We start from the raw sequence: 16,405 nt of genomic DNA, 5'->3' as shown, positions 1-16,405 counted from the left end.
CCAACGCGACCGCGCAAGATTGGCACAACTTACCAGACTTCTTTCTACTCGAATGAAATAATTACGTCGTCATATCAAGAAACAGTTTCAAGTAAATATTAAATGTCACAAAACGTGCCATTTAAACATGGTGTGCTATTAACAAAAAAAAATCGCATTCCTTGGGGGCGAGTGAACCTGTCGGCGCCCCGTGCACTCCGGCTCAAGGTGATAAGTACGTGTGCAGCTACATGTATTTTTTTTCCTTGAGCAATTATCAGCCTACTATCCTGAAGTTCAGGTGAATGAACGCAGTAACTTGCATGCTATTAAGTGCATTGAGTGGCAGTGCCTATCGACTCCCAGACTTCGCGCTTTACTACCGTGGCCCAATGCCTGTTAGCCAGTTTCCGAATGCGGCATTTATGCGCGAGAAACCTATCGAGGCTAATTTAATATTTTTTTATGCTACTACGCGGATCCAGCAGCGACGCAGCTGGTCAATACATGCTGCTTCTGCAGTGCACAGGCTTGAAGCAGCCGCCGGTAGCTGCGGCAGCTGCGGTAGACACGGGCAAGCGGAACCTGTTTTGCCTACCATGCGAAAGTCGCTGCTAACATCAGCGCCACCGCATCTTCGTGACGTCGCGGGGTGAAGGAGGTCCATAGCGAGAGCGCAAGGTTTCGTAACCGGAAGGTGGTTACCATGGAAGAAGGAGGAGAAGGGCTACCTTGGAAGGAGGAGGATATGGCGAGAACCGAGGTTACTGTGGAAAGAGGAGGAAAGTTGCTGTGCACGGAGAGTATAGCGAGAGCGCAAGATTTCGTAACCGGAAGGTGGTTACCATGGAAGAAGGAGGAGAAGGGCTACCTTGGAAGGAGGAGGATATGGCGAGAACCGAGGTTACTGTGGAAAGAGGAGGAAAGTTGCTGTGCACGGAGAGTATAGCGAGAGCGCAAGATTTCGTAACCGGAAGGTGGTTACCATGGAAGAAGGATGAGAAGGGCTACCTTGGAAGGAGGAGGATATGGCGAGAACCGAGGTTACTGTGGAAAGAGGAGGAAAGTTGCTGTGCACGGAGAGTATAGCGAGAGCGCAAGATTTCGTAACCGGAAGGTGGTTACCATGGAAGAAGGAGGAGAAGGGTTACCTTGGAAGGAGGAGGATATGGCGAGAACCGAGGTTACTGTGGAAAGAGGAGGAAAGTTGCTGTGCACGGAGAGTATAGCGAGAGCGCAAGATTTCGTAACGGGAAGGTGGTTACCATGGAAGAAGGAGGAGAAGGGCTACCTTGGAAGGAGGAGGATATGGCGAGAACCGAGGTTACTGTGGAAAGAGGAGGAAAGTTGCTGTGCACGGAGAGTATAGCGAGAGCGCAAGATTTCGTAACGGGAAGGTGGTTACCATGGAAGAAGGAGGAGAAGGGCTACCTTGGAAGGAGGAGGATATGGCGAGAACCGAGGTTACTGTGGAAAGAGGAGGAAAGTTGCTGTGCACGGAGAGTATAGCGAGAGCGCAAGATTTCGTAACCGGAAGGTGGTTACCATGGAAGAAGGAGGAGAAGGGCTACCTTGGAAGGAGGAGGATATGGCGAGAACCGAGGTTACTGTGGAAAGAGGAGGAAAGTTGCTGTGCACGGAGAGTATAGCGAGAGCACAAGATTTCGTAACCGGAAGGTGGTTACCATGGAAGAAGGAGGAGAAGGGCTACCTTGGAAGGAGGAGGATATGGCGAGAACCGAGGTTACTGTGGAAAGAGGAGGAAAGTTGCTGTGCACGGAGAGTATAGCGAGAGCGCAAGATTTCGTAACCGGAAGGTGGTTACCTTGGAAGGAGGAGGATATGGCGAGAACCGAGGTTACTGTGGAAAGAGGAGGAAAGTTGCTGTGCACGGAGAGTATAGCGAGAGCGCAAGATTTCGTAACCGGAAGGTGGTTACCATGGAAGAAGGAGGAGAAGGGCTACCTTGGAAGGAGGAGGATATGGCGAGAACCGAGGTTACTGTGGAAAGAGGAGGAAAGTTGCTGTGCACGGAGAGTATAGCGAGAGCGCAAGATTTCGTAACGGGAAGGTGGTTACTATGGAAGAAGGAGGAGAAGGGCTACCTTGGAAGGAGGAGGATATGGCGAGAACCGAGGTTACTGTGGAAAGAGGAGGAAAGTTGCTGTGCACGGAGAGTATAGTGAGAGCGCAAGATTTCGTAACCGGAAGGTGGTTACCATGGAAGAAGGAGGAGAAGGGCTACCTTGGAAGGAGGAGGATATGGCGAGAACCGAGGTTACTGTGGAAAGAGGAGGAAAGTTGCTGTGCACGGAGAGTATAGCGAGAGCGCAAGATTTCGTAACCGGAAGGTGGTTACCATGGAAGAAGGAGGAGAAGGGCTACCTTGGAAGGAGAAGGATATGGCGAGAACCGAGGTTACTGTGGAAAGAGGAGGAAAGTTGCTGTGCACGGAGAGTATAGCGAGAGCGCAAGATTTCGTAACCGGAAGGTGGTTACCATGGAAGAAGGAGGAGAAGGGCTACCTTGGAAGGAGGAGGATATGGCGAGAACCGAGGTTACTGTGGAAAGAGGAGGAAAGTTGCTGTGCACGGAGAGTATAGCGAGAGCGCAAGATTTCGTAACCGGAAGGTGGTTACCATGGAAGAAGGAGGAGAAGGGCTACCTTGGAAGGAGGAGGATATGGCGAGAACCGAGGTTACTGTGGAAAGAGGAGGAAAGTTGCTGTGCACGGAGAGTATAGCGAGAGCGCAAGATTTCGTAACCGGAAGGTGGTTACCATGGAAGAAGGAGGAGAAGGGCTACCTTGGAAGGAGGAGGATATGGCGAGAACCGAGGTTACTGTGGAAAGAGGAGGAAAGTTGCTGTGCACGGAGAGTATAGCGAGAGCGCAAGATTTCGTAACCGGAAGGTGGTTACCATGGAAGAAGGAGGAGAAGGGCTACCTTGGAAGGAGGAGGATATGGCGAGAACCGAGGTTACTGTGGAAAGAGGAGGAAAGTTGCTGTGCACGGAGAGTATAGCGAGAGCGCAAGATTTCGTAACCGGAAGGTGGTTACCATGGAAGAAGGAGGAGAAGGGCTACCTTGGAAGGAGGAAGATATGGCGAGAACCGAGGTTACTGTGGAAAGAGGAGGAAAGTTGCTGTGCACGGAGAGTATAGCGAGAGCGCAAGATTTCGTAACCGGAAGGTGGTTACCATGGAAGAAGGAGGAGAAGGGCTACCTTGGAAGGAGGAGGATATGGCGAGAACCGAGGTTACTGTGGAAAGAGGAGGAAAGTTGCTGTGCACGGAGAGTATAGCGAGAGCGCAAGATTTCGTAACCGGAAGGTGGTTACCATGGAAGAAGGATGAGAAGGGCTACCTTGGAAGGAGGAGGATATGGCGAGAACCGAGGTTACTGTGGAAAGAGGAGGAAAGTTGCTGTGCACGGAGAGTATACCGAGAGCGCAAGATTTCGTAACCGGAAGGTGGTTACCATGGAAGAAGGAGGAGAAGGGTTACCTTGGAAGGAGGAGGATATGGCGAGAACCGAGGTTACTGTGGAAAGAGGAGGAAAGTTGCTGTGCACGGAGAGTATAGCGAGAGCGCAAGATTTCGTAACGGGAAGGTGGTTACCATGGAAGAAGGAGGAGAAGGGCTACCTTGGAAGGAGGAGGATATGGCGAGAACCGAGGTTACTGTGGAAAGAGGAGGAAAGTTGCTGTGCACGGAGAGTATAGCGAGAGCGCAAGATTTCGTAACCGGAAGGTGGTTACCATGGAAGAAGGATGAGAAGGGCTACCTTGGAAGGAGGAGGATATGGCGAGAACCGAGGTTACTGTGGAAAGAGGAGGAAAGTTGCTGTGCACGGAGAGTATAGCGAGAGCGCAAGATTTCGTAACCGGAAGGTGGTTACCATGGAAGAAGGAGGAGAAGGGCTACCTTGGAAGGAGAAGGATATGGCGAGAACCGAGGTTACTGTGGAAAGAGGAGGAAAGTTGCTGTGCACGGAGAGTATAGCGAGAGCGCAAGATTTCGTAACCGGAAGGTGGTTACCATGGAAGAAGGAGGAGAAGGGCTACCTTGGAAGGAGGAGGATATGGCGAGAACCGAGGTTACTGTGGAAAGAGGAGGAAAGTTGCTGTGCACGGAGAGTATAGCGAGAGCGCAAGATTTCGTAACCGGAAGGTGGTTACCATGGAAGAAGGAGGAGAAGGGCTACCTTGGAAGGAGGAGGATATGGCGAGAACCGAGGTTACTGTGGAAAGAGGAGGAAAGTTGCTGTGCACGGAGAGTATAGCGAGAGCGCAAGATTTCGTAACCGGAAGGTGGTTACCATGGAAGAAGGATGAGAAGGGCTACCTTGGAAGGAGGAGGATATGGCGAGAACCGAGGTTACTGTGGAAAGAGGAGGAAAGTTGCTGTGCACGGAGAGTATAGCGAGAGCGCAAGATTTCGTAACCGGAAGGTGGTTACCATGGAAGAAGGAGGAGAAGGGCTACCTTGGAAGGAGGAGGATATGGCGAGAACCGAGGTTACTGTGGAAAGAGGAGGAAAGTTGCTGTGCACGGAGAGTATAGCGAGAGCGCAAGATTTCGTAACCGGAAGGTGGTTACCATGGAAGAAGGATGAGAAGGGCTACCTTGGAAGGAGGAGGATATGGCGAGAACCGAGGTTACTGTGGAAAGAGGAGGAAAGTTGCTGTGCACGGAGAGTATAGCGAGAGCGCAAGATTTCGTAATCGGAAGGTGGTTACCATGGAAGAAGGAGGAGAAGGGCTACCTTGGAAGGAGGAGGATATGGCGAGAACCGAGGTTACTGTGGAAAGAGGAGGAAAGTTGCTGTGCACGGAGAGTATAGCGAGAGCGCAAGATTTCGTAACCGGAACGTGGTTACCAATGAAGAAGGAGGAGGAGGAAGGCTACATTGGAAGGAGGAGGATATGGCGAGAGCAGAGGATTACACTACCGGGGGTGATTCCCGTGGAAAGAGGAGGATAGTTGCTGTGCACGGAGAGTATAGCGAGAGCGCAAGATTTCGTAACCGGAACGTGGTTGCCAATGAAGAAGGAGGAGGAGGAGGGCTACATTGGAAGGAGGAGGATATGGCGAGAGCAGAGGATTACACTACCGGGGGTGATTCCCGTGGAAAGAGGAGGATAGTTGCTGTGCACGGAGAGTATAGCGAGAGCGCAAGATTTCGTAACCGGAACGTGGTTACCAATGAAGAAGGAGGAGGAGGAGGGCTACATTGGAAGGAGGAGGATATGGCGAGAGCAGAGGATTACACTACCGGGGGTGATTCCCGTGGAAAGAGGAGGATAGTTGCTGTGCACGGAGTGTATAGCGAGGGCGCAAGATTTCGTAACTGGAAGGTGGTTACCATGGGAGAAGGAAAAGAAGGGTTACCTTGGAAGGTGGAGGGTATGGCGAGAGCGGAGGAATGCACAGCCGGGGTGGTTGCCGTGGAAGATGGAGGAGAAGGACGAGAGTTACCGTAGACGGAGAGTTTAGCAGGAGCGCAAGATTTGGTAACCGGAAGGTGGTTACCATGGAATAACGAGGGTATGGCGAGAGCGGAGGAATGCACAACCGAGTGGTGCTTACGGTGTAAAGAGGAGGAGTGCTACAGTATAAGGAGAGTACGGCGAGAGCGGAGGAGTGCTTAACTAGAATTCTGATTAGGCGGTCTTCCGCTCTCGTGGTTACCACGAGAACCACCTGAAGGGTGGTTACCGTGAAAAGAGGAGGGTATGCCGAGAGCAGAGGAATGCGCATGTGAAGGGTGGTTGCCACTGGAAAAACCAGGAGGGTGGTTACCGTGGCAGGACGAGGGAGAGTATGGCATGACGGCATTACAGAGGCACGGTTACGAGGTCAGAGCATGCAGGCTGGTTGGACTGCGGTTATTCCTTCGTCACTTAGTGGCATTTGCTGTGAAAAAACTACCTGCGGCGCGGCTGGGCTGGTTGGACTGCAGTTATTCCTTCGTCGCTTAGTGTCCTTGGCAGTTAAAAAACTATACCTGCGGCGCGACTGGGAATGGGAGGTCCTTGTTTGCCTGAGTTGTTGCCTCGCTGAGCTGCGTTGTTGGCTCGCAACAGTCACAAGTTGTAGTGCAAAGTGGAATTTTGGGCTAGTTGGTAATACCTGATTGTGAAGGGTTCCTCTCATGTCCTTGTTTCTCTCGCGCTAAGCCTCCCTCCAACACAAGTTGTTGAGTTAGGCGCAAAACCAGTACCAGCATCTTAAACTTCAGATGAGAGCTCTTGGAAGAAAAGGGTGCTCGGATATCCACGCTTGTTAAACAGACGGTAAAGTAAGCTTTATCCCGCATATCACGCAAAAGACCTTTTTACAAAGTTTTTCTCCAATATGTACTAAGTACTGTTAATTGCTGCAGTGGTAAACTAAAGGCATGAAAAGCAGTAACTCTATTGGATGTAAATTAATGGCTTGCAGCTTGTTTCAGCATGCTAAAAATAAAATGCCCCGAGTTGCACCGACTTAATGCGAAGAGAGAGAGCTGGTGTACAAATGGACTGGGCCGGCTGTCGAAAACGCCTCTTGTAGCGTGGAATGAATGAATGAATGAATGAATGAATGAATGAATGAATGAATGAATGAATGAATGAATGAATGGCAGAGAAACTAACTAAAGCACCCAATTTGCTCATGAAATGCACTGTCGGAGCTCTCTTGGCTTTTGCTTGCCTCTGACGCTTTTTTCTTGCTTCGGCAGCCACCAGGCGCACATTGAGGAACTATTTCTTTTCTTTATCATTTAACGCATCTCGCCCCCCCCCCCGCGCGCGCACACACACACACACACACACACACACACACACACACACACACACACACACACACACACACACACACACACACACACACACACACACACGCACGCACGCACGCACGCACACAGACACACGCACACACACGCACGCACGCACGCACGCACACAGACACACGCACGCACACACACACACACACACACACACACACACACACACACACACACACACACACACACACACACACACACACACACACACACACACACACACACACACACACACACACACACACACACACACACACACACACACACACACACACACACACACACACACACACACACACACACAGCAGACGTCTCAGCTCTATAATGGCACTAGCCGCCACCGGACGCAGAGGAAGGCGCTATTTTTTGTGATTTCACATTTCCCCTCCTCTCTATACTCTCCACTTTGCTAGCTTCACCACAACTCGGCGCGCCTTCCCTGCATGCCCCTCTCCACCCTCCACTATTCTCGCCTCTGCGGACAACTGGCGCTGAAGCCACAATGTCCGGAGTTGGGGCACTAACAGTTGTCGCTGTAAAAGGAACAGAGAGCAATGGATTAACAGGCGACTTGTCCGATAGCGCTAATATTTCGAACCCTGTATATATTTGTCTTTTTTTTCGAATGATTATGCATTGTGAACGCCTGATGTCACGATTACGATTTTTGATGGTCACGGCGCCTAACTAATAACGTTTAGCGATAAAAATTTGAGTTCAACTATGCAAGCAGCACATACTGGCAAGAGTGCGAAAATATGGTGGCAGCTTCAGATTCCGTTTTAAGTTCGCTGGCCTTATGCCAGCTTCGTACACCTATAGTTTATTCCGTAGCTAGTGAGGAGGAAATAGCAATATTAAGAGCGCGTAGTCGGCGCCTTTTTTGAATGTCTTCGATTAAAGCGACTGCTCCATTGAAATAGAATTCGTTGAAGACCTACTATTAAACATTTATGGAGAACTACTGAGATGAACTTTTAAAACAAGCGATCTGCGGCATCATCTGGTGCAGACAGTTTGTAAGAAGAAAAAAAACTGATGCATTTGCGTCCCAGAACTAAATTCTGGGTCGCCGAAATGCTGGGCTGTGGGTTGATTTCGATCAACGGGGGTTGTCTAAAACGTCCCGAAAATACAGTGCACCTGTGTTCTAGTGAAGAATGCATTTAAGCTTGGGCTGCCCCCTCCCCGCGTTTTCTTGTCCTCAGGTTTCGAACGGAAAATTTCTAGAAGTGTCCGCTCTTTTGAACTATAGGAATGGAAAGAAGATGAACCTATGCGAAGATGATCATTCCAATCTATATGATGTCTTTTTTTAGTCTTTAATTACACTTGGATGATTGACGCGCGAATCAAGACGTGGTGGTAATAGCGAAATGGTACGGCTTCACGACGGTGGAGGAATGGCGCGAGGAGAGATGGAAACGCGCAAAGGCGGCATTCTTCCGTTTATTTTTCTGGAAACGGGCTGCGATATCGCTTTGCTAGAAATGAGAGAGTGACATCGAGAAAGCGAAGTTCAGCAAAACGGAAATTTGGGCCAATTGCTACTGACTACATATTCCGAGCGCAAAAAAAAAAGGAGAGACAAGGACCGGTGTCTTTTTTTTTTTGCGCGCGCGCGGTTCTTGTCTTTTTTTTTGCGCTCAGAAAATGTACAGGGAGAGAGAAATATTTAAAACGGATGGCGCCCTGGCCTACGTTAGGGTTAGGCTTCTACAGAGCGCAGCACGCAACGCTCGTCGGACTCGGAAGGTTCACTCCACGCCAACCTCTGCGTTTCGTACGCAAGGGCTCAAAACAGGGCCCGACGCACTGCACCGCAGCCCGAGGCCGACGCGCATTGCGTATTGCGCTCCCTGTAGGATTTTTCCCGCAAAGCCGGAATCGTCGGCAGGCTGCAACCTTTTCTTCCTTAACTCGTTTAATGACCTAGGTCAGATTGCTATCGCCATCCATAGCCGTGAGGTATCGGCACTGTGTGTGAGAAATTTCCCATGATTTTGCCCAAACGATTGCGCTATTCAAAGAATCACAATGGCAACGATTTTACAGGTTGAGTTCTAAGTCGTGCTCAGAGATGAACAACCTCAGCCGCCGAGGCACGTTCTGACGGAAAGAACGTTCCCTCGGTGGACGCGGAAAGCTGCGCCACTGTCCCGTCCAGCGAATGTAGCTGCGACCAGTCCGTCAAAACGAAAACAATAATGCCCAACACACTTCTGTTTTCTCAAGCGTGGTATGAAGTGATGTTAGAGTTAGCGCAGACGAGTATAGCACTGAAAAAAAGAGAAAAAGGCATATCAAAGTCCAGTCCAGCATTAACTGTCAGTATGGTTGGGCCCACGACCGAAACTAAAAGGGCACAGTGGTTCCGAGACGGGAAGTGCGGAGGCAGCGGTGGCTATCGGTTCGGCTAGTTGCGGCCCAAAGTCCTTGCCGCGTTGGCGCAGTTTGCCAAAACCAGCTTTCGTGCGTGCAGTTGTGGCGGAAACATTCTCATCAACGTGGGGCCGACCCGTGACGGGAGACTGGAGCTCATCTACCAGGAGAGGCTCCAGCAGCTGGGTCGCTGGCTCGGTGTGAACGGCGAGGCTGTCTACGGTTCAACAGCGTGGACCTGCCAGAACGACACGGCAGCCCCGCACGTCTGGTGGGTCCTCACTCTGAGGTTCGCAGCCACGAGACGATGGCGAAGACGAGAGCGATAGTTTGTTGTAGCTCCCGCGCAGTTTTCGATACAGTTGCAGAAAGGCGTTCTATATTTGCCCCGGACATGGAGTGAAACAGCATGCATGCATTCGTCCGCTTGGCCTTTCAAGCAGTGGTTAAATTTTGTGGAATTTTTGGACTGAAGCAAGCGCCCAATCCTGGGCATAAACACGGCATGTAGTTCAGTGCGACTGAGAAATATATTTCCTCGTCCAGAGCAGCAGATGTGTTTTCTGGCGTTTACCCAGATATGTAAGTTGTTGATACCGCGTCTCCTACTGATTAATATACAATTCTTGTGGAATGGTTCAGCAGTGAAACTGACTTCGATAACGGCTCCGCACTGTGCGCAATGAGTGGTACATACGTACCCGGTAGCACGCCGAACGCGCAGAGCTCTCGACAGATGGCGATTCGCATGTTTGGGGCATCTCATCGGAATTCGCTAATCGCCGAAACTTGTGCGCCGCGAGTAAGGTCCGCTTACGCCCCCTTGATCTTTTTACACGTCGTCGTCGCAGGTACACGCAGGGCCGAGACCAGGCGGTGTACGTGTTCGTGCTGCGGTGGCCGCCGCAGGGCCTGCTCATACTGGGCTCGCTGAGGCTGGACCGCGATTCCCGCGTCGTACTGCTGGGCGCCGAGGGAGAGCCGGTGTCGGTGCTGGCCCAGACCGCAAGCCTGCTCATTCTGCAGCTGCCGCCGCTCACCGTTGACCGGCTGCCCACGCCGTGGGCCTGGGCGCTGCGTGTCACGGGCCCCGCCAGCGGACATTGCCCAGAGCAGACGCGCGGCCGGCCGAAGACCATGAGCTACTTCCTACACGAGAAGAGAGAGCGTCCGGTGTGGAGCCCGTAGCGACCGGCGCCTTTGCCTGGCCCAAGCGAACCGTGGTGTTCTTCGTGCAAGAAAATATAATTCTGTGCGAGCCCTGCTGTTGGCCCTGCGTCACTGTATGAAGGCAGAGATTGACACGCACTCGCGAGGTGCGGCATGTGATCTGTGCCAAGTGCTGTCAAGCTCTGTGTTTTAACGCGACAGAGTTAAGGGCCCATGTCGGAGAAAAGCTGGCGCCGTCATCGGCGTCGGTGTTGGCGTCGTTGGTCGTGAGCGAAAATCCAAGAAATGTTCCCAGAGGAGCAACCTAGGGGTCGGGTGGGCCACCTAGGGTACCTTAATTGTGGAGTCAACACAGCCCGCCCACCAGATTATGAGCAAACTTCCCACTGTGGCAAGTAGTAGTTAATGATTGGTCGCCATCGGTTGCTTGGGAAGAGCAGCCTGGGCCTCACAAGACCCACCGGTGGCTGTTTTTGAAACAGCCACGTGCCGGGGCGGTGACGCATACGCTGCACCACTGCGCCAGGAATGGTATGAGGGCTCCCAGCGATCTGTGTATGTAGAGTATGGACAATTTCGCATATATGGACATTAGCCCATTAAAACACTACCGCGTCATACATATAAGGCGGACTTTATACTCCATCTCAGTAGTTCCTTGCAGCCCCACTACATTTGCGATGTGTGCACGGGCAACGTTAATTCTGACGCTGCGGATTGTAGTGCCGGTATAAAATACGCATATGGTCTTATGGGAGAGCGTGCTTTAATGTACGCATGCGTAAAATGCTATTTCTTATCGAGCTTTAACGCACGCTCGTGTAACATATGCTATTTACTTAGTTCAGCGTGCGCGACTCTAGCGTGCTCTGAAACATCTTTTTCAAAACGGCGGCGCCCTTCGAAGCAGGACCCAACGCCTCGGTCTGAATTAGTCGTTGCGCCGCTTTCAGTACGTTCACTGGCTGTAAATGGGCCACCGGTCTGTCATATTGTCCCATCTCGCCTATAAATAAACGTATTAGCGATAAATTTACTCAAAAACCAGATGGCGCCAGTAGGCCCAGCTTACTTTTTTGTCTCCATTTGCGTACGCTGAACTAAATGTGCGAATGTGACCAAATGCGTAACGTCCCGAAAAGTGCATCCGTTTAGCGTACGTAAGTGCGTATGCGCTTATGGTACGTAACAGCGTCGATTTATACTCCTTTCTAACCATATCTGCGTACGCCGCGAGCAGACGACATATAGGCGCGGAGGGACACATTTAACGCGTTCTCCTGATTGGCTCAGGAGGTCTCTGCCTTAGATAGTTCTGCAGGTTATGGGATGGAGTATACCCGTGCCACAAGGGCGCCTCCTCCAGTTTTTTCGGGAACGAACGAGAAAAGCACTCCAGGGAAAGTTGCGACTTACCTTTTCCCCAAACATTTAAAGATGACACAAGATGAGCTACATTTGCCAAAAAGAGGTGTTCTTGTTCACTTATCCCTCATCATAATCATGATCAACCTGACCACGCCCACTGCAGGGCAAATGCCTCTCCCATATCTCTCCAATTAATCCTGTTCTTTACCAGCTGCGTCTACCGTATCCCCGCAAACTTCTTAATCTCATCCGCCCACCAACTTTCCGCCGCCCCCTACTACGCTTGCCTTCTCTCGGAATCCACTCCGTTATAGGACCAGCGGTTATCTTGCCTTTGCATTACATGCCCTGCCCAAGCCCATTTCTTCCTCTTGATTTCGACGAGGATGTCATTAACCCGCCTTTGTTCCCCATCCACTCTGCCTGGTTCTGGTCTCTTAACGTTACACCTGACATTTTTCATTCCATAGCTCGCTGCGTTGTCCTTAACTTAAGCTGAACCTTTTTCGTTACCCTCCACATTTGTGCCCCACAGGTGAGTACCGGTAAGACACAAGTGTTGAACACTGTTCTCTTGAACGATATTGGTAAACTGCCATTAATGATCCTAGAAAGCCTGCCATATGCGTTCCACCCCATTCTTATTCTTCTGGTTATTTCCGCAAGAAGCTGCACCATGTGATGTCACGAGCCGAGTCACACGATGAAGGTGGTGCGTCACACCATTAACGCTAACACTAGTTAACATACCTGGGTAATGCTAATTAAGTTAACTCTCCTGTAACGCCTTGACTAATTAGTGATCATATAAAAATGTGTGTGGCTTCATACCAATTAAGTCACGTGACAACTATGTAACGCCAATGTGGTGGCAGCATTGCCGTCTACATTCGCATCAAAATTTTGAGCAACCGTTCATCGTACAGGATTCCGGGTGGCGTCATAGCATTTTTCTTTGCATATAGCTTTCATGTTGTGATCAAGCTGGAGGCTAGCTTGCGACACGGGTTCGGACCGATGACATATGCACCTTCAGTTGCATGCTTTAAGGTACGGCTGAGGTGTGCACCGAGATGTCGAGATGTGAGAGCTACTGCGCCCTTTCCTTTCCTCAGAATACATTCTTTCGCATTCATCCACGTAAGCAGACTTAGGTGTCCTCAGAATACATTCTTTCGCATTCATCCACGTAAGCAGACTTAGGTGTCCTCGGAACATTTAACGCGACAGCGTTAAGGAGCTCGTGTCGCAGAAAAGGCGGTGTCGTCGGCGTCTTTGACCGTGAGCGAAAAATGGCACATCTCGGTGGACACCTCAACCGCGCCATAAGGGAAGGGATTTTAACGCGACAGCGTTAAGAATTGATTGATTGATTGATTGATCAATCGATCGATCGATCGATTTTTACTTCCCTTACGGCGCGATCCGGGTGTCCAGCGAGAAATGAGACAGGCGTCATTTCCTTTCCTTAAAAGCAATTGTTCATTTCATTTTCCTTCCCTTACAGCCCGGTTCGGGTGTCCGCCGTGATATGTGAGACAGGCGTCCTTTCCTTAAATTGTCCAACGGGCCACGCGTCGCGCCGAACGGGCGATGGAGTTCCTTGCACCCCTCGGCAACGCTGCGACACGCTTTCGCTTCTCACTCTTGAAGACGAAGCTTAAGCGTCCTCCCATTTTTTTTGTTAACCGACTGCCTTTTGGAATTTCTTCCGCACCACGTATTTTCCAAAAGATCGTGGACACAATGCTGAAAGGGCTAAATGGCGTTTGTTACTACCTGGACGGCATTCTCGTCACGGGAAAGGCGACCGCAGACCACTTAACTAATCTGGAGGCTGTATTAGACGTCTTCTAAACTGTGGCCACGGAGTCAAAAAAGATAAATGCTCTTTTTTTTCAGAAATGTCTCCGCTACCTGGGTCACAAAATAAGTGCTGACGGTGTCTCCCCAACTGACACTTGGTTGTCAAGTCGACAGTTGTGAACTATTTTCTAGTAAAAAAAAAATATAGTCTACAGACATTATCAGAGTGACCGATCAGGGCGTGGTATTTTGACTGCCGTTTCTGAAGGCATAAATTTTTATGTCGTCCCAATGCAATCACAGCTTGAATTTCTTTGTACATGCGTTACCTTGAACTATCATGATGTCATTGTTTGTGCATGCGTGTTATCGGCCTCCTCTTTCTGCCACTACATTCTGTGATGAACGGTAGGATTGTCTCAACAAAGTTGTGTCCAGATACCCAAAAGCGCCGATTTTGCTTCTGGGAGATTTCAGTTTTCTAGATATTCAATGGAATCCTCTCAACCATGTCGTAACTACTAATTCATCCGAGTGCTTAGCTTTCATTGACCTGTGCTCAACATTTAACGTATCTCGGCTCATAAAAGAACCAACTCGCGTTACCTTCTCATGTGCAAACGTGCTCGATCTTGTGCTCATGAACTATCCCGATTCTGTGTCTTCCCTAACTCTACTACCAGTTTTAAGCGACCACTTCACAATTCATTTCCCTATGCCATCATGCTCACGCCGCCCTTTAAAACAGTAAAAATAATCCACGATTACAAGAGAGCAGACTTTCAGGCTATCATTATTGTCACGTGGTGGTGATTGCAATCCGGAGAGCAGAAAGACAGCGAAAATGGCGTCTAAACAAAACTCTTTATTCGGGCTGACTTGCGCCCACAATGGACTGAATCACTCGGCGGCGGCGTAGCAACAAACGTGCTCGGCGGTCGTCGAACAGAACGCCCGTCGCCGTTGGCCGTGCTCAATTTAAAGCTGATAAGCGAACTTCCGAGATGAAGCGCGCAGAGTTACAGAACATTCTGGAATAAGGTAGTATCGGCTCTGTCTGGATGCGATCAATCGAGACAAATCTGGTCGCGTCTTGCATTCACAAACAAAATGATAAAGCGGCGCGGCGGCAGCTTTGAAGAATGAACAAACAAACACTTCAAAGATTTGTGGCAACATTGCTTTGGGAAAGTTTGCTGACGCATTCTTCCCGCTGTTCGGGGAACGCACAGTGCATGAGAACTGGTGCTTATTTAGGTTACATGTTGGTTTATTGGGTTTAACGCCCCAAAGTGACTCAGGCTATATGAGGGACGCCATAGAGAATGGCTCCGGAAATTGCGACCACCTGGAGTTCTTTAACGTGTCCTGACATCGCACAGTACACGGGCCTCTAGAATTTCACCTCCATCGAAACTCGACCGCCGCGGCCAGGATCGAACCCGCGTCTTTCGGGCCAGCAGCCGAGCGCCATAACCACTGAGCCACCGCGGCGGGCGTGGTGGTGGTTATTTAAAACGCCGGTCAAAGCGCTCATTGACAAATATATTCGTCTTGAGCGAATATCTAGCAAGATATCTACGTTCGCCCTAGCTTAACCTATCCTTAAAATGCCTATTCATAAAAAAAGCGCATGTTTCGTCGTTGCAAGAAACTGAACAGTGACAGAGCAAGGTTAGCCTATCAATCTACAGCAGTATAAACATACCCTCGTCCGTGCCAAACACAATAATCTTCATACAACCCTTCCTTCTTTACTTCCTTCAAACCCACACAAGTTCTGGGGCGTTACTGGCATGCGTGAATCTGAACAAGTTCGCTTGAAGGACGATCAAGGATCTTACTAAATAACACATCTTCATCATCCTTTTTGCATGCTGAATCAGTAACATTCCCTATTATTTCTGCGCATCACTTCTCACAGATGGACCCTGTTCTTATCGAATGGGTAGGCAGTTCTAAACTCATTCAAGCTGCGAAAATTTCATCGTCAGCTGGTACCGATGGTATTAACTACAAATTTCTGAAAAGTACCCTGACTTACTCGCCCATAATATTGTCATTGTCTTTTCGCAGTCATTGCAGAGCGCCGCGTTGCCCAACGACAGGAAGATGGGAAAGGTGGTTCCGGTGCAATAATCTGGTGACGTCCATAGAACCCACAACTACAGACCAATCTTAATAGCGTCAATTCCATGCAAGCTGCTTGAACTCATAATATATTCGAGCCTTATGTCTCATCTTGGTTCTGTTTATTCACACCTAATGAGCACGGTTTTCACTAACACCAATCCTGCGAAACTCAACTGCTCGCTTTTACCAACGATTTGTTTTCCATTCTGAATTCTTCATCATTCGTGGATTGCATTTTTATTGATTTTGCGAAGGCATTTGATACTGTGTCACATCAGCTACCACTGTTCAAGCTCCGACAAATAAATCGTGATACTATAGCCTTATAAAATGGATTGAGTGTTTTTTGCAGGACCATACCCAGTACGTTGCAATTGATGACTGTGACTCACCTGCATCTCCTGTACAATCCGCGGGGTTCCTCAAAGCTAGGTGCTCTGCTTTACCAAATTTATATTAACGACCTATCTGATTCCACTGACTCACAAATTAGACTTTACTATGAGGATTGTGTATTATGTAGACAAATATACAACCCTTCTGACACAGTCACTCTTCAATCTGATCTTGATAACATCTCTACTTGGTGCCGCACGTGCTCTATGAAGCTAAGTGTTGATGTAAGTGCAAAGCAATAAGAATAACGCTTTCGCTTAACCAGTCTTCATGCACGTATTTCCTAAATAACTCTCCTTTAACTTCTGTCTCTGCATATAAGTATTTTGGCGTCTATATTTC

At 49.6% G+C, this 16,405-nt stretch overlaps 1 protein-coding gene across 1 annotated transcript in view; it reads left to right on the top strand.

The window, feature by feature from the left end:
* The window catches only part of LOC144114384 (alpha-L-fucosidase-like), a 32,658-nt gene extending 22,203 nt beyond the window's left edge, over positions 1–10,455 (top strand). The window contains exons 8-9 of the mRNA XM_077648080.1: positions 9,291–9,461; positions 10,042–10,455. Of these exons, the coding sequence (XP_077504206.1) occupies positions 9,291–9,461; positions 10,042–10,378 (508 nt within the window). The 3' untranslated portion in view covers positions 10,379–10,455. The remainder of the gene's footprint in view (positions 1–9,290; positions 9,462–10,041) is intronic.
* Positions 10,456–16,405: the final 5,950 nt, after the last annotated feature.

The sequence above is a fragment of the Amblyomma americanum genome, chromosome 1 (genome assembly GCF_052857255.1).
Source record: "Amblyomma americanum isolate KBUSLIRL-KWMA chromosome 1, ASM5285725v1, whole genome shotgun sequence".
NCBI lineage: Eukaryota > Metazoa > Arthropoda > Arachnida > Ixodida > Ixodidae > Amblyomma > Amblyomma americanum.
The sequence above is the reverse complement of the archived record's forward strand: the minus strand, read 5'-3'. Positions and strand labels throughout refer to the sequence as shown.